The sequence below is a fragment of the Serinus canaria genome, chromosome 6 (genome assembly GCF_022539315.1).
Source record: "Serinus canaria isolate serCan28SL12 chromosome 6, serCan2020, whole genome shotgun sequence".
Taxonomy (NCBI): Eukaryota; Metazoa; Chordata; class Aves; order Passeriformes; family Fringillidae; genus Serinus; species Serinus canaria.
This window is the reverse complement of record NC_066320.1, coordinates 32964306-32985010: the sequence shown is the minus strand read 5'-3', so window position 1 is coordinate 32985010 and position 20705 is coordinate 32964306. Positions and strand designations below refer to the sequence as shown.

Sequence of the window (20705 nt, the reverse complement as noted above, 5' to 3'; positions counted from 1 at the left end):
AAAAGGAGCACTATGGGAAAATCTGCTGCTCAAAACTGCTCACAGCTCTGCTGTGACATCCTCAAAAAGGACTCTTGCTGCCCCAAACTTCAACAGGGGAATTTCAGACACTCTGCAAACCTGAAACTTTTGCTTGCTTTCTCCTTTGAGAGCAGAAAAGCTGTTTTTTATGACACACAATTTTTTAGGAATTAACCATCTTTATATTGTGCTTAAGGACTTTGGCCTGGTTTTCCTTCTCGAATATCAGATATTAAGAACTCCTGGCATCGTCCCTGAATTTCTACAACTGCCTGAAAGTTGTAGAAATTCTGCCTCCAACAGACTGGGGAGAGGCCTTACAAAATGTGCCAGCCCTAAATCAGAGCTGTCCAAACTCACAGAACCATGAAATTGTTTAGGTTGGAAAAACCCTCCAAGATCATCAAGCCCAACCACGGCCCCAAGGCCACCCCTGCCCCATGTCCCCTGTGCCACATCCACAGGGTTTTTAAATCCCTCCAGGGATGGGGACTCTACCTGCCAGGGCAGGAACTCCTCTCCCTAAAGGAATTTTCCCAAATATCCACCCTAAACCTGCCCTGGCACAACCTGAGACCATTTCCTCTTGTGATGTCTGTGGTTTCTTGGCAGAAGAGACCAACCCCCACCCCAAAAGAGCCAAAAAAAAAAAAAAATCAGAGTCTTCTCTACCAAGATTTGTTCTTCTCCCAAAACAAGAATGTAGCAACTTTTCAAGGCTCTGAAAAAATTCCCTGCTCCTGCCAGCCTCCCCCTCTCTGTTCTTCCTCTGCCACCTCAGCTGGGCCATCAAATTCATCCCTGAAACTGCATTTTCCGTGATATTCCTTGGATTTTCTCAGGTTTCTGTGCTGATCCATGGTTTATGCCTCAGCAAATAACCAAAAAGAAATAAACCACCAAAAAAGTAATTTTAAAAAAGTAAAAAAAGCCCTTTTCCTTCTTCTCAGTAATTGTGAAGTACACAATTAAATTGTAGCACAGTCTTCTTTAGGAAAGGGTTCTCTTCATTTTTTAATGTCTGTTTTCCTTTAGGAAAGAGTTCGCTTTCATTTTTTAATGTCTACATTACATTAAGATCAACGATTTAAAGATAATTAACATAACTCTATTTACAAGCTATTCAACACTTTCCATGTTAATCCATCATTTCCTTTGGGAGTTTCTGCAAAAGGTGCATTTCCTTTTTGAAAAAATAGAGAAAGAAAGAGGTATTTACGTGACTTTTTTTTTGTTTCCCCAGCTGAATGAGGCTGCAAAAACAAAGCCCTGGCTAATTAAATCTAGTATCCAGATAAGCTATTTATGGCAGGGCAGTGTTTACACTTTGGACTACAACTCATTGAGAAGATGTACAGCAGCAGTGCTTGAAAAGCTGCTCTGCAATTGGGATCTGAGGCTCTAAAACAAGCAGAAAAAAGGTAAAAACTCTGCTCCATCCTCAGCTTGCAGGTGCAATCTCAGCCCCACATGAATATGCATTTGGTGTTTTATACACAGCATCACAAGTTTGTGCGGCGCCTCGGGACCTCTGAAGAAGGCACAGAATAAATGAAAATCATTTTAATTAAAAGCAAATTAAAGGCTCCTCTAATCCAGGCAGCGGCAGCAAATCCGTGGAGAGTTTTTAGGCTGAGGCTCCTTGAAGTTCCCTGGCTTCCAACCCTCCCTAATTCCACTTTCCTTCCCTGATTCTCCCCAGAGGAGGCTCGGAGGCAGCACGAGATCAGGTTTATTATGAAAATTCTGCTCCAGTTGCTAAAAAAAGCTTTTGCTCCAGTTTCTCAGTGGCCAGGGGCGCTGGCACCCTGGCAGAGCAAATAATAAAGGAATGACAAAAGCAACGTTTGTGCTCTCTGCAGGGGGAAAGAAGAGATAAGATTCCCTTTTAGGCTTTGAAGAAGTGGTTTCAGCACTGATTAGGAAAGTTGGAGTTCTCCTCCTTGTCGGGAGCCTTTGGAAATGCAGCTCAAGAAAATCAACTAAGTAACCACGAAGGGAAATGTTATCACAGGAATGGCTTCAGATTAGAGAAGTCACAAGGAAGGAGAATGTGGACAACTAAAATGAAATTATTCCTGTGTCCTTTTTCACTGCTGTTCCTGCAGCAGGAGGATGTTACTGGGAAAATCTCCCTGCTTTCCCCCTGCCTGTCCCCAATTCACTGCTGCCAATCCAATAAATTCCAGAATGAATTTACAAACGCTCCCAAAAATAAACAGGAAGCTAAACCCAGTCATGGTGTTTATTTCTGTCGAAAAGGCATTTTAATATGTATTTATCTCCTTAAATAACTGAATTCCTCTGCTACGAGAAAAAAAAAAAAAAAACACAAAAATCTCAACCTTGAGGGAAAGAATCCAAACAACAGAACAAGAGGAACAGAAAAAAAGAGAAAAAAGTGGGCAAAACGCCTGGAGAAACTCTGCTTTGATTTTGACACATGGGAATAAATGGGAAAAAAAATATTCAGCTAACCCTTCTTTTAATCAAAACATCTTCCATCTCGTGTGCAAATTTCAACAGCTGAGAAAGCATCCTACTCAATCTCCCCAAAGTGGTGTCAGCATGTTTTATGTAAATACTGCTTAACAAGGGAGGGGTGTTTGCAGCAAACATTCTGAGCTCTGCTTTAGGAGCTCTGGATGCACCTCTGGATCAGAGGAATTGGGATTCTGGAGAGGATAACAGGAGATGTGCACAAAGGAAAAGGGTTGGGGTTTTTTTTTTCCTTTAAATAGGATGTATTTGTTAATGAAGCGTTTTCAGTGGTTATTTAATAAATTAACAGCAGGAAAACTCAGTGACTCAGCTCAGCACCAATCTGTGGCACAGAACATCTTGGGAACAACTTTAAAAGTCTGGAAATAAATTTGGGTTCAATGACACTGTCACCCTGAAAGGACCCTGGGACCAGGGCAGCTCCCTGGGACAGTCAGAGATGGGACACAACAGGACCAGCTCCTGCTCTCCAAGGGGACATCCAGGGAAAGCAGCAAATTCCTGTCCAAATTTGGGGTTTGGGCAATGCCCCACCTGCCCAGGGGCACTGCTGGCACTGCTGCCCCCAGCCCCTGTGCCCTCCCAGGCACAGCTCTCCTCTGGCTCCACACTGACCCAGCAAAGAGGGGAATTTATTCTTCCCGCTCTGCTTCTGAGCTTTTGTCTTCAGGGACACCTACAGATACCTGGGCACCACTCGGGATGTGGCCATATGAACCACCCCACAGCCATCTACAGCACCCCTGGGCAATCCCATAACCACCTAAACCACCCCACAGCCACCTAAACCACCCCTGGGCAATCCCATAACCACCTAAACCACCCCACAGCCATCTACAGCAGCCCTGGGCAATCCCATTGCCACCTAAACCACCCCACAGCCACCTAAACCACCCCTGGGCAATCCCATAACCATCTAAACGACCCCACAGCCATCCCATAACCATCTAAACCTCCCTACAACCATCTAAACCACCTCATGGCAGTCCCACAACCATCTAAACCACATCATGACCATTGAAACTACCCCACAGGTACCTCACAGCCATCTGAGAAATCCCACAGCCACCTAAAACACCCAACAGCCACTCCATAACCATCTAAAACACCTCATAATGACCTAAAACACCCCATAACCACCTTGGAATGATCTAAAACACCCCACAGAGAGCCCATAGCCACATAAACCACCTCATGGCAATCTACAACACCCAGCAGCCACATCCTAAGGATCTAAACCACCCCAGAGCCATCTAAAACACCCCATAAACATCCTAGAACATGCCACAGCCACAGAAAAGCCATCTAAAATACCCCATAGTCATATAAAACATCCCAAAAGCCATCTAAAACACCTCATAGTCCCCAAAAACACCCCACAACCATCCCACAGCCACCCCATTGTCATCTAAAACACCTCATAGTCCCCTAAAATGCCTCACAACCATCCCACAGCCCTCTAAAGCATCACACAGCCACCCCATTGTCATCTAAAACACCCTAAAAGCCATCTAAAACACCCTAAAAGCCATCCCATAACCTTTTAAAACATCCCACAGCCACCTAAAACACCCCATAACCAGCCCATAGTCATCTAAAACACCCTAAAAGCCATCTAAAACACCTCACAGTCCCCTAAAACACCCCATAGGCACCCCAAAGGCACCTGAAACACCCCACAGCCACCCAAAACACCCCAAGCATTAGGGAAATGTTCTTTCACTGTCACACAGAGCAGGAACAGCACCCAGCACTGGAAAAACCAGCGTGCAGCACGTGCAGGAATACAAACAGCACAAAAACAACCACCAAGATCAAAGGATTTCTGGTTTCCAACCTTCCTCTCCTGTCCCCTCCCCTCCCTCTGCAGCTGAGAACTCCCTCAGCCACCCTGCACCAGTGTTTGCTGTGCCAGGCCGGGAGAATATCTGGGTTAAAAGAAAGAAATTCATTTGAAAGTTAGGATGGCAAAAGCCCTGCAGAAGGAAACATTTCCCTGATGGGATTTACAGCCCTAAAAAAATGTTCTACATCCTCAGAGAGCAGCAGCTCAGGGGCACAAATAAGTAGCTGAGAAGAGGCAAAAACCTGTTCACAATTTTTGGAAGACAGAATTCTTCTGGAAGAAGACACTGCCATAACCACAACATCCTTCACTCAGAGCAGCAGCAGCTCGTTTATTTCAGCTCTGTCTCCTCTGGTTAGTTTTTAACTTGTCCTGCCCCAAAATCTCTGTCCCATCCTGGCTCCAGGGGACACAAGGGAAGATAAACAGAGCAGGCAGGGATGGGTGAGGCAGCCCCTGCTGGAGCCAGGCAAGGGCAGGTGCTGCTCCCAGCCCCACCTGCAGCTCAAGGAGGGCCCAGAGTTCACAAAAATTGTGCCCAGTGTGATGGAACAGAAGCACAAATCCCCTTCCCACCCTGCTGCAGCCCGGGATCCACATCAGATCCCTGCTAGGAGTGAATTTCCTTCAATTGCCCCTTCCACATCCCACAACTCCACCAACAGCAGAGCCTGTTCAATGGGATTAAAGGAAAGCATTTTTCCATCAGCTGGAGCCATAGAAGAGCTGTTCCCAGAGCGATAACACCAGGCTGGGGATGGCAATCCCTATTTTCACTCTGCTCAGAATGTTATCAGCGAGGAGGAAAGGGAACTTCCAGATAAGCACACACAATCTCTCCTGCCTGAGGCACTGAGTTTTATCTCGGGGGTTTCTCACAATCACACATCTCAGCTGCAGGAAACGTTTGAGGATCGCCCTCATCTCCATCCTGCCAGCCCCTCCTCAGCCCCAGCCATCCCAGGATCCACCAGCAGGACTCAAGGAGCTGCTCTGTCATTTTGTGACGTGCAGGAGATGTGACCTCCCCCCAGAATTGTCAATTTTCATTACCCAAGTCCCGGGATGCCAAGTTCACCCACAGCCTTTTCTTCCTTTAGGATTAACATGATGTGAATAAATGGTTTCTCTTCCTCCCAACTTCCCACACTGAGCCCAGGGGAGAGAACCTTTCCTTGGAGAAGTGCACAGGAAGGAGGACAGCATCCTCCAGAGATGCTTTGAGGAGCAGAAATGGGTTCCAAGTTTGTTTTCTGTAACACTGAGGGGATAAATTAAAAGTTATTGCCCTCAAGGAACATTTCTTGTTTGCAGTTACATAAAATTTCCTTCATTTGAAGATTTTGGGTATGTTCTACAGGGATTTGACCTTTTTGCTTGGATGCTGCTATCCTAAGCCCTTCCTGCAGAAGCCACCCCAACTATTTGTCCAGTGTGAGAGATGAAAACTCAGATTTGTATCAATTTTTGCTTATTTCAGCCATTCTTCAGTACAATGACTCAGAAGGAAATGGTGAACTCCATTCTTCCTTAAGCCCTTATTCCTGCTGGCTGCAGGAGCACTCAGATGTTCCTGTTCAAAGGCTGGATAAACAGCCAGAAATCCAGATGCAAAACAAAAACTAGCAGTGGGAGGCTGAAACAAAAATGGATAAAACTCCTCACAAAAACACAAAACTCTCACTGTTCTGCAAACTCTGAGGAGGAAGGAGCTGTACAGCTCCAAGCTGAAACACAAAACCTGCTGGAACCCTGGATGCTGAGAATGTTAAACTTTCTGTGCTGAAGGGCACAGAGCCACAAGAAAATACTTTATTTGACCTGAGGCTGTGGAGAAGGCTCCCAGAATGGAATGACAGAACTGGGATTGTGGGTGAGGAGTTTGATTAGAAGTGTGTGACATCACAGGGTGGGAAAGTTAGAGTCTGGGGTTTTAGAATATATCAATATATTTGGGGGAAGATGGAGGTTTTAGAGCAGAGGCTGGTCCTTCTTCACCTTTTTCTCCATGGGTTTGGGTGGTGCTTTGTAATTGGATAGAAAAGTTCACAGTGTGGACTCTCAGTTATTGGGTTAAAAGGGAAAATAATTCAGGTGCCATTTCTTAATTGGACAGTTTGGCCTTAAAAGGCCTTGGAACAAGAGCTAGTTGGGCATTTTGTAATTGTTAGTAGAATGGTGTAGAACTCACAACTTGTAAAATAGAAAAGAAATAAAAAACACCCGAGTCTGAACACGAACTGTCCTCTCAAGTGCCTTCAACCCCAACCTCGACAGAAGAAGAAAAAAGAAGCCAAGAACTGGCAAAAACGGATGTGGAAAAATCTTCAGAGAGCTCCAGGAGCTACTCAGGGCTGAGGATGACAATGAGGGCAGAGATTCCTGTCACCTGCAGACTGCCAGGACTTCCAGTGCATGACACATTTAATTTTACAGAGAGCAGTCCACAAATGACAGGGATTTAATCTAGAAGCAGACTGGATTCACCATATGGGAGGAATGGAAAATTGGAAATGGATTTATAGAAGATTTTCAAAGCCTGACAGAAGTTTCTCATATTTTACATCTGTATGTAAGCTTTGAGATAAGAAATACTAACTTAGAAATACTGTAGAATAGGAGAGACATTAAGAGAGAAATGAACTTGAACCAAGTTTTAAAGGGTGGCCTTATAAATAAGACTAGATACTTTAGAGAAATAGAATTGTGAAAGATATTGTAGTAAGGCTCACAGAGAGTAATTTCAAATAATTAAAACATTTACAACATAGTGTAACTGAGCTAATAAACCAAGAAACACTTATAATGTGTAGTAATTAAAAAATAGTTAACTTCTAATTGCAACAGCATAAATTATAACATCTGTATTGTCTCACCCTTCACATAAAACAGAAAAGGAAATTAAAGTTTTTAAAACATCTCTCAGTTGCCCCATCTGTAAGTCAGGAAAAGCCTTGATCCAGCATCCCTAGGCTCCCACCCCTTCAGTGGTGGAGTTATGCCCAGCTTTTGGCACTGGCTCTGGTTCTCCACAAAGAAAACACCCTCAGTGACTTTGCTGCTTCTGAAAGGCTCAAATACCAGAGCCTGTCTTTCAGATGAACTTTTCTCTCAAAACCTGGTGGTCAGATGTGCTTACCCAGATGGATTTGGCTATGAACAGCACGGAGCTGGGAATCCAGCAGCTCAGAAAGGCCTGGGATGCTCTTGGGCAGCCACAGCTTCTCTGGGCACAGCATCCCAGGCCTTTCTGAGCTGAATTATGGAAAGGTTTGGGTTGGAAGGGACCTCAAACATCATCCCCTTCCACCCCCAGCCATGGCAGGGACACTTTCCCCTGTCCCAGGCTGCTCCAGCCCCAGTGTCCAGCCTGGCCTTGGGCACTGCCAGGGATCCAGGGGCAGCCCCAGCTGCTCTGGGCACCCTGGGCCAGGGCCTCAAAGCCAACAATTCCTTCCCAATCTCCCATCCATCCCTGGCCTCTGTCAGTTTAAAGCCATTCCCTGTGTCCTGTCCCTCCATCCTTGTCCCCAGTCCCTCCCCAGCTCTCCTGGAGCCCCTCCAGGCTCTGAGCTCTCCCTGGAGCTGCTCCTCTCCAGGTGAGCCCCCCCAGGTGTCCCAGCCTGGCTCCAGCACCTCCACAGCCTCCTCTGGATCACTCCAGCAGCTCCACATCCTCACCCATGACTGCTTCATTCCCAGCTCCATGAATTATTTCACAATTAAAACAACACAGAGTAAATATTTCATCGCAGGATCAGCACAAGTCTGGCTGAAACGGAGCCTGCACAGCCTCAGTCGGCTCCCGGCGGGTCCTGTGGGCCACGGGCAGCTGAGGTCAACTCAGCAACAACGTTCAACACATTTGTTCCATTTGTTCTGCACAAACACCAGGACAGGACAGCAAAATGAAAGCCAGCAGAGTTTTCCTTTTCAGTGCCACAGTGGAAATGTCACTGAAGCCATCGGTGGCCAGGAGGTCTCTCCCAAAGAGAGGAGTGGGACAAGGCCCAGCCCACCCACACTGCCCGGCATTCCCAGCAAGGAAACTGCTCCTTCTTCTGGAAAACAGCCTTGGAAAATGCCCCAAATCTGCTCAATTCAGCCAGGCTGGAGGGAAATCCAAGTGCTTGCAGCGAGGGATCCCTGCCTGCTCCAGCTCACAGTGCATTTAAATAAAGCCTTGCAGGAACCCGCAGGAGAAATTTGCTGATGTTTTGAGAGGGTGAAAGGAGAAATGATTTGGATTTGGGTCTCTGGATCACAAAGCCAGGGTATAATTTTAGTCCCCTCTAGGATCCAGGATTTTGAAGATTCCTCATCCATTCAGATCCAAGTGGAAGAACTGAAGGAGGTTTTAAAGGCTTGATCCTGCCTGGCCAAAAGCTCATGGACAGACACTCACACAGTCTCAAACACCAGCAGAGACATTCCCAAAATAAGGAAAATTCCCAAAATAAGGAAAGCTAGCAATCCACTTGGAATTTTCTTATCCTGCCCAGGGCATCAGGTCAGATATATTAAAAGCTATTTCAAAATAAAATGCAGTAGGAGCATCCCAGAGGCCCAATAACAATATCCTTTCTCCATTGTCCAGACTTTGTTTGCTTGGAAACAAAGCACACAGACGATTTTGGCATTCCAGAAATTTATAAACAGGGGATGCCTTGTGTGCCTTTTCTTCCAGAAAGCCACATCAGCAGAAATGTGTTTAATACCTGCTTGCACAATTTGGGAAAAATGAGATAAATAAAAAGCTCTCAAGGAATCAAGGAACAAAATGGGCTGTGGGGATTCTGTATGGAGAAATCCTCTTTTTGGGACCCAACAACACCAGGGCATTGCTGCCATAAACACGAATCTCACTCAATTATTTAAATTTGATCATAATTAAAATAATTTTTTTAAAATCCAACTAAAGAAATGCACCAACACTGCTGCCCCAACGACCCCAGAATTCATTTCACTACAACAATTACAGATTGCCACTATTTACTACCCTGATAGAACAGAATGAATCCTGCATTTACCATGCCTGAGGCTTGAAGCTATTTTAAGGAGCTGTTATTTCCCAAATTCCTATTGCAAAACATCCCGTGTTGCAATTAGAGAAGAGTTACAGCTTTTAAAGCCTCTGATCAGAGAGCAGCGACATGATGCAATTGTTTAGATGTTTCCAGGGAGACTTAAAAAGCCAGAAAACACCTGGTGGATTTAAGAGGTCCTCATGGGAGTTCTTAAACACAGAGCTGGAAATTACACAAATGCCTCTGTGGTTTCTGAGTGTTTTCAGCCTTGCAAATTAACAGAATCTCTTTAATACCTTTGATAATTTATTAGCTCCTGCTGCAAACCCTTAACAGCAAATCCCTGATGCCACCAATTCTGCAAATGCATTTCTGGGCTGCAGCACTCTAATTATTCATCTGAGGGGCTGAAAGCAGCTTGAAAAGTTCCTCTTCTGCCTGAAATCAGAATATGTTGCCATGTTTACATCCCACAGACACAATTCTTCAATGCATACAGACCTATATAAAATTATAACAACTATAATATATAATAACAACTATATTATACATAACTATTATAATATATAGTGGCTATAATATAACTATAAGATATAATAGCTGTAATATAAAATAACAATAATATAATATATTATACCTATAGAATATAATAACTATAATATAATATACAACAGCCATAATATAATATATAATAACAATAATAGTTACATATAAACCTGTATAAAACTATAATAAAACCAATACTACAAGGAATTCTTAAGAAAAGCATCATGCCTGCCTGACCTAGTGAGATTAAGGAAAAAAATAAACCTCAACTCCATAAAACACAACCACAAGCCCCCAAAACCAAGAAATGTCATCACCTGCCTTGGGCTGAGGGAAGAGGGGACTTCCCTACGCTCCTGCCCTGCCCTTCCCAGGATGGAACAAGTCCCTGCTGAACAAGTCCCTGCTCATTTCCCCCTTGGGCTTTGTTGCCTCTGTCCCCCAGGAAAATTCCATTTTCCCTGCAGGGATAAAGGTTCCTGTGAGCCCCGAGGCAGCGCCCATGAATGGCTGCAGTGTTCAGGGCCAGAGCCAGTCATGCTCCCCAAACAATTGGTGTTTGTGGTCCTCAGGCAGCAGCCCACTGGGCATCAACAAAGGGCTGGTATCACCTCGGGGGGGGGGGAAAAGTTCAAGAGAAATACAAGATTTTCCCTAAAAATCCACTTTTTTAGTTTTTTATTTCCTCCAAAAATCCACCTTTTTCTGTTTCACATTTCCTCAAAAAATCCACCTTTTTCTGTTTCACATTTTCTCCAAAAACCCACCTTTTTCTGTTTCACATTTTCTCCAAAAACCCACCTTTTTCTGTTTCACATTTTCTCCAAAAACCCACCTTTTTTCTCACACATGGAAGCAACTCTCCACAACCACCACCAAAGCCATGGTGGGTCTCAAACTGAAAAGCAGGTGGGAAATGAGCTTAACTAAGTGAAAGCTACAGCTCAGCCACACTCAAGTCATTAAAAAACGAGGGCAGAGCTTGCTCTGAAAATCAATTTTCATGGCAAAGTCTTTTATGCACATAAAGCCACACGTGCAAGGTGTTTTCTGTGTTCAGGCTCTGATTATTCCAAGCAGAAATTCAAAGCCCTTCGCCCTGACCAGCTCTGAATCCTCCCCTGGAGCTGGTTATCCTGGGAAGGGAAGAGCAGAGGTGGATCCTCCAAAACTTGTCCTTCAGGTGGGATTCTCATCCCCACTCTCCCTGGGCATCCCTCACCCCTCACTTCAATTCCTGCTTCTCTTCATTCCTGCCTTTCCCAAAACCTCTGCTCCCCCACAAAGCCACTTCTTCCCCTGGGAACTAAAACCCAACTGGCTGAAGTTTCACTCCAATCAAACCCCCAAATCCCACCTTGCTTTAGTCCCACTCAAACCATCCATGGACTTTCTGTAACTGTTGTTATTTGTACACAAATCACACCTGAAAAATATTTTCCTCTATTTTGTCTTGTTCTGTTGGCTTTGATTCATTTCTTTTGGTGGTAAGAGTCAATTTCTTTGTGCAGACATAAATATGGGAAATGTACAATACCCAACACTGAAACTCTACCAGTTTATCTCCCAAACTCCTTTCCCCCATCACACAGAGTGAATCAAATACCTTTGAATAATAAAAAGGTCATTTAAGATGGTTAAAGGTGTTCAAAGCACTGCTGGATGGACACAAAACAGCCCAAGACATTGTTTATGCTCAGTTTCAGGAGAGCTGATAGAAAACACTGAATTTGAGTTTCAAACACATCTAAATTCAGGAAAAAATTAAAATTGTTAAAAACCATTTACCCCACTTCTGAAAAAAGAGTAATACCCAGCTGTGGCTGTATTTCTAGCTGAAAAATAAATCCCCCCCCATTGCTGTGTCCCTCCCCCAGCCCTGCACAGCTGGGCACAGCTCTGCAAACGCTCTCTGGCAGGACAGTTCCTGCCTCTGCTCCTTTCCCACGCTCCAGAGCTGCTTCCCAGTGCAGCTCCCAGTGCAGCCCTTGGAATGAGGGGAAAACCTCACAGGGATGGCCTGGCTGGCCTTAAATCCCATCCCAGGAAAAGTGCACAGAGCAAAACTGCCCTGGAAGAGCCTGGGCAGCAGCAGCAGCATCCTGCAGGGATGAACTCCTGAAAACAGGAATGCACAACTCTGCTCACACAGAAAGGGCCCTGGGATTTTCCAAGGATTTTCCAAGGAAATTTTTCAAGTTTCTTCCTCGGGAAGTTCTGGTAAATGAGGTTAAATTTCAAGGGCAAATAGTTTGATGCAGTGCAGCAGTTCTGCAGCTTCTTCAGGACAAATTACAGCTCGAGTTAAACGTGCACAAAACTGAGAAATAACTTGGGCAGTTCACAGTCAAAGATACTGACTTTAGTGGCCCAAAACTGACCCCAGGATTTGAGGTTCCTCCTTGAAAAATGCCCCATCATGACAGAAATTATCTCAACACCACGAGCTCCTAAGTCTATTTGTAATAGTTCAAACTATGTAATGTAAATAGGTCATTATTTAAATATAGTTCCCTGTTCCCACCTTTTCCTTTCCTCTCTGCCTTCCCAGAAATATTTAAGTCTCTACAACTTCCTCTCCCCCCCCTTCTGCCAGGAACCAGTGCTGGAGTGGGAGGTTTGCCTGTGGAAAACAGATTAGAATTAAGTGTTGGATCTGTGGCCTTGAAATGTGCCCTCAGCTGAGTCTTTAATTTGGGCTTTTCAAGATTGATCAGCACACGTGTAATTTAAAAGCAATTTGAAGCAGCAAGGTGGGGAGTTTGACTTAAAATTAATGAGTTTTTGACATCTGCAAACAAAATGATAACGTGAACCCATTTAAACTCAGGCCAGTGTTTAACAGGGAGAGCATCTATCATTTTAACATGGTTACACCAAGGCTTTTCTGCTGCTGTCCAGAAGCTGCTCTGCACCATCCTGCTCCCAGCAGCAATTTGCAAACTTTGTTCTATCAGATTAGGAGAAAGACAGGCTGCAGATCAATTAATATCATTGAATAATTAAATGTTTTAAGTGACAATCTGCAGCATGATTGAAGACATTCATGAAACCCAAATTTAAATTAATCAGACTCAGTCCCTGAGACATCTAAACCCACAGAACATGGGGTGCACACATTATTTATGGCTTGTTTAAATCAGGATTTTACTGCTCAGGAGAGGCCCAGCACTGCAGCTCCAGCAATCCACAGCATATTCCAGCAGAAACCAAGGCTAGGAATGCAAAGGAAAATAAATCCTCCAAGGACAACCAGCAGAGATGACAAGATTAAAGGGCAAAAGACAATCAAGATGGAATTTACCAAAAGAAACAGTGCACAGGGTGAGGGAAGGGTTAGGAGTGAAACTGCAGCTGAGGAATTACAGCTCTTGCTAAAGAAATATTTACAGCTCCTTTATCAAATATCCTGCAAACCAGAGGGTCTGGAAGCAGGAATTCTCATCCTTGGCTTCAAGTGCTGATCATGCTGCCTTTCGTTTACCAGAGTTAGATTTTCTTTTGGACAAAAAAATCCCATTCAAAGAACCAAGGGAGGCAAGAAATGACAGGAGCAAACAACAGGATGAAAGCAGGTGTGGGGTGAACCTCGTGGAGCTTGGTCCCACCTTTGGGAATTCACAGACAGGACAGCAGCAGCCCCTGGGGCACCTGTGGGATTCAGCACCTCAGACAGGGAAGCATCAAATCTTAGAACCAACCCAAACTCAAGCACTCCAGCCCAATCCTCACAACCAACCCAATCACCCCACAGCCCTGTAGAAGATAAGAAATTTCAAGGTTACAAATTTCCCTGGGTGGCTGCTATTCATAAGAGCCAGGAGAGAACTGGTTTTTCTTATAGAGAAGTCTCCATAACATTACCAAGAAGGAATTCTCTCAGTAAATAAAGGAAGACTATTCTAGAAGCAATAAACTGACTAAAGTTTTAAGTTTTATTTCTTTACATTGTCAGTGAGAAAGGAAAAAGTTGTAGGGGGAGGAGAAATGTTCCCAAAGTTTTGTTCTAATTCTTATTACTCTTTCTTTTAATTACTGCTAATAAAATTTTCTTTATGACCTTTTAAAATTCTGAGCCGACTCTGCCTTTCTCCTAATCCTACCTCACAACAGAAAGTGAGTACATGAATTATGAACCAGCACTGAACCCCCACACTCATTGCTGGGTTGGAAAGGGGGGGTTTGGAACCCTGGAGTTCCCAGTTCATCCCAGTCTGGCTCGACCAAAATTGCTCTGCTGGTCTCCAAGGGGCTCTGGGATAATCCCCAGCAGCTCCAGTTCAGCTCCCTCCAGAAGTTATTCCAGGGCAGAGAGATTGATTTTGGTGGAAGAAAGAAAACTCAAACCCACAGCAATTCAGGGAACACCAACCAGCAGCAAACCTGGAACTGATGGAGCTCAGGAGGGGCAGATCTTGCCATGGAGGTGCAGTTGGGTATTTCATTCTAAATTGTTTTCTCCAGAGCAACAAAACCCACAAGTCAGAGCTTTATCCTCCAGCTGCCCTGATTATTGTGTCCTGATCTCTTAGAAGTGACATGAGTAACACACTTTTCACTTCTTCCCTTGCAAATCTGTTCTTTGCTCTCTTTAAAATTCATTGTCCTACTAAACCAAAGCCTCTCCAAGCCCTCATTCTTCCTGGGGATTGTTGCTGCTGCATCCCTGCTTGTGTGTTATCTTCAGGGAACAGCTGCTCTTGGCACAGCTCCTTCCAGCTGCTGGGCCATCCTCACACTCCTGTGGGGAAGAGCTGCCTCCTCCCAAGGCAGAAAACCCAAACTTGTCACTTCTATCACTCAGATTTTTTTTTTTTAGTTTATGTCTCATCTCACTTCTGCCTGATTTACAGTTTTGGTTTTTGTCAGACTTCTCATTCTTACCAAAAAACCTCTCGCTGTACATTAGAAAAAGGAAATCTCAGATAAGACAAGCTTTCAGGACTGAGAACCTTCTCCTTTTTACAGAGGGGATAAAAGTGATAGAAAACCCCAGAAGAGAGTTGTTGGAATTTTCCCAGTGACAATCCACCATCACTGCAAGCAACAAACTAACCCAGCACATTTCTCCCCAGTTTGATTTCTCCCTCAGCCAGGAAACACCTTTGAACACAGGCAGATCTCTGTGAGCAGATTTGACTTTGCCATTTCAGCACTGAGTCAGTGCCAGCAGCCAGAGGGGAAAGGGCACTTTTGGGGCAGGGGATGTCACTGGTGAGGCATCCTCTGCAGGAAACACAGAGGATTTGGGCAGGCAGAGGGATATCAGGGATGGAATTATTATTATACCTGCAGCAAGCTGGCTGAGCGTGCCTTAAAAATACACTCCATGATGTGAATAACTCAGAATTAAATCCTGTACTAACACTTCAACAAAATGCTGCTGCTGAGCTCCTCCTAATCAGTGTCTCATTTCAGCTCTGGCTTGCACAAGTATTAAATATATTTGTACAACACACCTGAAGAGATACCAACATTGCAGCAAAAAGTTTGGAATAAATACAGGCAGGGTTTTTTTTTGGTTTTTTTTTTACTATTATTAACACTTAGAGCATTTGGGATTGTGTAATTCAGATCAGACAGGACAAAAACAACACCAGGATGAAACCCTGTGCAGAAAGGAACAATGAGTAAAAACCACAAGATTGGAGTTTAAAAAGATGCAGAAATCCTGCACAGAGCATCCAGTCCTCATTCAGCCCAAATTCTGCTGCATCACATCACAAATCAGCTCAAGCAACACCCAAATCATTCCCTGAGCCCAGAAAACCAGAGCCACATCCAGGGGAGCCATAAATGCTCCACCAAGACCACACAATTCCAAACTCCTTCATAATTCATGGAGCCAATTCTCAGCACTTCCCATGCTGGGCACAGAACGATCCTGCAGCTTACAGAGGGATTTTCTGCCATTAATATTGCAGCAGGAGATCAATAATGAAATGCCCAGCAAGGAGCAGAGAGGGGCTCACTACAGCCATCCAAACAGCATCCCTCAGGTCTGGCTGCTCTGCTCTGCTTCCCAACCTGCAGGGATGCTGGAAAAATGCAGCCTCTCTCAAAAAACTGCATCCTCTCCCCCCCAAAAAAACCCTGCAGCCTCCTCCCCAAAACCTGCAACCTCCATGGGAAGACTGCAGCCTCTCCTTGGAAAAAATGCAGCCTCCCCCAACAACCTGCAGCCTCTCCCCCAAAAAACTGCAGCCTCCCTGGGAAAAATGCAACCTCCCCCCCAAAAAACTGCAGCCTCCCTGGGAAAAATGCAACCTCCCACCAAAAAACTGCAGCCTCCCTGGGAAAAATGCAACCTCCCCCAAAAAAACCCTGCAGCCTCCCCAAATAAACTGCAGCTTCCCCCCCCCAAAAAACCTGCAGCCCCCCCCCCAAGAAAAATGCAGCCTCTTCCAAGAAAAACTGCAGCCTCCCCCCAAAAAAACCCTGCAGCCTCCCCCCAAAAAAAACCCTGCAGCCTCCCAGGGGTGCTGGATGAGGAGCAAGTGACAGAGTTGGAGTCTGACTCACCAAACCCAGCCCATTGTGCTGTTTGTAAAGGAAATGTGGTCCCTTCCTGGCAGCCCCCCTGGAATAGGGATGGAATTGCAGCTTCTACCCAAAACATCTGTTTACAGCCTCTCCTCCTGTGAAATGTTCATTGCATGTCCTGATCCAGAATAATTCACTTTAAAGCCCATGTAAAGGCAGGTTTATTCCACCAAAACATCACCATTCATTGATGACACCACACCCGGGATCTCCAGCCCTGCCATAAATCCATGCTGAGGAATATTTTGGAAACAGAGACTGAAACACAACATCACATTTACAAAATGCCAACATCATTCCCAGGAGGGACCAGCACAAGCCTCAGGTGCCCTAGAATTGAACCATCTTCCTGCAGAAGCTCCCACTCCTCCAGCAAGGGCTCTGTGGGCTCCCATGAAAAACAATTCATTATTCCTCGGGATCTCTCAGCTTTTCCTCCTCCACAGCATTCCATGCTTGCTCTTTTTTTATTTTCCACTGCAGCTGACCTGCTCCAAAACCTTGAACAAATTTTCCTGGCATCACCAAGCGTGAAGAACACGAACACTTTGCTGATAACAAGAGCTGGAGAGGGGCTTTTGATAAGGGCATGGAGTGACAGGACAAGGGGGAATGGCTTTAAACAGAAGGAGGGGACATTTCAATGGGATATTGGGCAGGAATTGTTCCCTGGGAGGGTGGGAGGCTCTGGCTGACCCTGGATCCCTGGCAGTGCCCAAGGCCAGGCTGGAGCAGCCTGGGACAGTGGGAGGTGTCCCTGCCCTGGCAGGGGTGGGATGGGGTGGGCTCTGAGGTCTCTCCCAAGGCAAACCCTTCTGTGTTTGTGTGACACGTGGATCTGGCTCTCAGAAAACACCAAGGACATCTGTGACAGGGCAGAATGGCTCTGGCTTCCTCCAGCTCTATTTCACAGTTCTGGCAGTTTGTCAACCCCTGTCCACTCGTTTTTCTTCACAAAACCTCTGAAATGAGTAAGAGAAAGGTCACCCAGTCAGCAGCCAGAGCTCTGCTGGATCACACTCTGAAACCAGCCCAGTTAATAACACAGCTCTGCAGCTTTGGGCATGACAGCACCAGCTCCAAAACCCCAACAAACTCCAAAATCCTTTCCACCTTTCTGAGAAGGTGTAGAGCCCTCTCTGTGCAAGGCAAGGTGGAGCTCTGCCTTCTGCCCCAGCCCCACGGGAACCTGTGTGGGACAGGTATGGAACCTGCTGGGTCCCCCAGGAATCCTTTTCCAGCCCACACGGTGCACTCCTGACACCAGGCAGGAGCTGGGAATGCCATGGAGGGTGAGGGAAGGAAAGTAAGGCTAAGAAAATGCAGGGATTCTGGACACCTCTTTAGGAAAAGCCAGCCCTTACTCAGAGATGAAAAACCTTGAGTTTATTAACAGATAAATAACCATAAACATCTGAGGTGGAGAGCAAGAAAAAATTCAAAATACAAACACACGGGACCCAAATGTGCTAAAATTCCCCTCGTAGCACCTGAGGAGAAATTCCTGCAGCCCAACCAGCCCCAGCACCCTGCTTTAGGCACATAAAGAAGTCTGGGTTTACTAAAGGTGCCAGCAAAGCTTTCAAAGCAGGAATTCAGTTTCTCTGTGCTTGGGAGAATCCCTGCGTTTCAGGAACACCGAGCCCAGCAATCCCTTTCTTTGGGAGCACAGCAAACACACCAAACACTACTCCCACTCCATTTTGTTTCTCACATTATTTTCTTTCCCTTCTTCTCGCACATTTCTGAGCTCTCTCCACACATTTCAGCTCGTCCTGGCACTTGAGAAAAGAACTGTTTTCAGCTGAATTCGCTGTGCTGGGCCGATCCATCACCCCCCAGGTGATGCTGGCATCCACACCAGCACGGTCCCCTCCTCCTGGGGACCTCAGCCTGCTTGTCCCACTCCATCCCCACCCTGTTCTCCCCAGTGCCACCCCCCAAACCCCATAGACTGCCCCACAAACACCTCGTTACCCCCATCAAGGCTCCTCTCCGAGCCCAAATTCCACCTGATCAAGACCAAGCCAGTCCCCCCAAATCACCTAAAACTTCCCACTCCAAGGCTAAACTGGTTTCATTTATCCCCCAGCAACACCTGGTGCGGGATAACGTCCCTCCAGCATGAGGAAAGCACATTTTATCCACATTTAAATCTTTTCTAAACTACACCAGCTTCCAGCTGAACGTCATTAGTTTTCATCAGAAGTTACTCATTTCATTTATTTATTTATTTACAAGCCCCAAACACAACACAGACAGAAGGTACAACTATATCTCACTTTAAAAAGATATATTTTTTCAATTTTCTGCATCCTTATTTCTACTTTCCACAGATTATAACATCTAAGGGGGAAAAAAACAAAAAAAAAAATAAAAGCTCGATAAGCGCTGTCGTTTCTTTCAGCTCAGCAATGTCTACACCATCCAAATCAGACACAGACAGCTACACAGCTGAATACACAGAAAATCACTTCACGCTATGGAAATAAGCCACATGGAGAGGAGCCTCACAGAAAAATTGGGATAAAAGCAGGAGACAGCCTTTCACAATCACAAACACTGCTCCATCCCACAGCAAATTCCCGTTAACCCTTTCCACAAAGCCGCGAGTAAAGAGAAAAACAAAATCCCGTGATGGGAAGCAGTGAAAAGCCACGTGAGACAACTGATAAACGGAACGAATGGAAATAGAGGGAGTTTAAAGAACACCAGCCTTGACCGTGGGGGACCACGAGAGTTCGTCCGCAGCCACCGGTCCCGCTCACTTCAGGGGAAAAGAAAAGCAGAAAATCGCTTTTAAAGGCGCAGCTCAGCGCCAGCCCCATCCCGGGAGCGGGGCAGAGCCCGGGGAGCACACCTGGGGTGGATGCGCGGGGATGCCAAAGGATGTCCGGGGATGCGCAGGGATGTCCAGAGATGCGCGGAGATACCCAGGGATGTCCAGGAATGCGCGGGGATACCCAGGGATGTCCAGGGATGCGCGGGGAGCCGGCCGTGCCCTTGGCGCTGCCGCTGCCGGCGCGTCCCGCATCTCCCGGGCTCCGCGCAGTCCCAGCCCCGCCGAGGAGCCGCGGCCGCCGCTTCGCCAGCTCCGCCCGCCCGCGCTGCCCCCGTGGCGCTGCCGCTCCCGGGATGTCGCTGCCGGGATGTGGCCGCCTTGTCGCGCCGGCGCCCAGGGCCGGTCCCGGGCAGCACCGCGCTCTCCCCGTCCGTGCCCGGCTCGGAGCTCCGGAGCCGCCGGAGCCGCCCGGCCGCTGCCGGCACCTGCGGGCGGCGGCATCCCCGCTCCCTCCCTCCCTCCCTCCCTCCGCGCTCGCTCCCCCGCTCACCTGCGCGGCTGCGGCGGCTCCGCGGGCCGCTGGCGGCGCGGCCGGGCCGGCCGGGCAGGCGCTGTGGGCCGGGGCGGCGGCTCCCGGCAGGAAATTTCCCTTTGGCCGCCGCCTCCTCCCGCTGCCGCTGCCGCCGCCGCTGCCGAGCCCCAGCCGGCGGCCGAGCCCGCGCTCAGCCCGGCCCGCGCCGCCCGCAGCGCCGCCTGGCGGACACGGCGCGCACTGCAGCGGGAGCGGCCCGGCCGGGGGACGCGGCCTTGGGACTCTGTCGGCGCCGCGACAGCGACAGCCACAGCCACAGTGACAGCCACAGCCACAGTGACAGCCACAGCCACAGCCACAGCCACAGTGACAGCCACAGTGACAGTGACAGTGACAGTGACAGTGACAGCCCCGCCGCACACACCCACTGTGCCGAGAGCGCCCGGCTCCATCCCGAGCTCCCCCCGAGCTCCTCCCGGAGCGCCCGGCTCCAGTGATGCCGCACCTGCCCGCATTCCCGTCCATCCTGCGGTGTCCCCAGGTGTAGCCCCTGGGAGATGCTCCGTCCCCTCGCTGCCCAGCCCGCCCGGAATGTGTCGCTGCCTGCGCTGGGAGGGACACACCTGGGGCTGGCGGTGCCCGCTGTCCCCTGCGAGGGACGGCGAGGCGGGACGGGGACAGCGGGACGGGGACACCCGGAATAACAGCGGCAGGTGGGAAAGTAGGGCAGGGAGGAGGGGATTTGCGGGAATCAGGAGCCAGCGCGGCTCAAGGCACATCTTGGCTCCAGTCCCAGCTACACACCTTTCCCAGAACCAGAGGAGCCTCCCAGCAGAAGAAATCCCTGCTCCAGGAGCGATCCAAGGGATCGGAAAAGTCTGGCCCTGCGTTACTTTCAGACACCCC

The 20705-nt window shown here is 47.3% G+C and overlaps 1 protein-coding gene across 3 annotated transcripts in view; it reads right to left on the bottom strand.

Annotated features, from left to right (window-relative positions):
• The window catches only part of PTPRE (protein tyrosine phosphatase receptor type E), a 95767-nt gene extending 75266 nt beyond the window's left edge, over positions 1-20501 (bottom strand). Inside the window, exon 1 of one of the 3 annotated variants that reach the window (XM_018910515.3) lies at positions 20305-20501. In XM_018910515.3, coding sequence (XP_018766060.1) covers positions 20305-20324 — 20 coding nt within the window. In that variant the 5' untranslated portion in view covers positions 20325-20501. Of the gene's footprint in view, positions 1-19817; positions 19860-20304 lie in introns of those variants that run through there. The other 2 variants (XM_030241227.2, XM_030241226.2) reach the window with 2 other exon arrangements.
• Between the last annotated feature and the right edge of the window lie 204 nt (positions 20502-20705).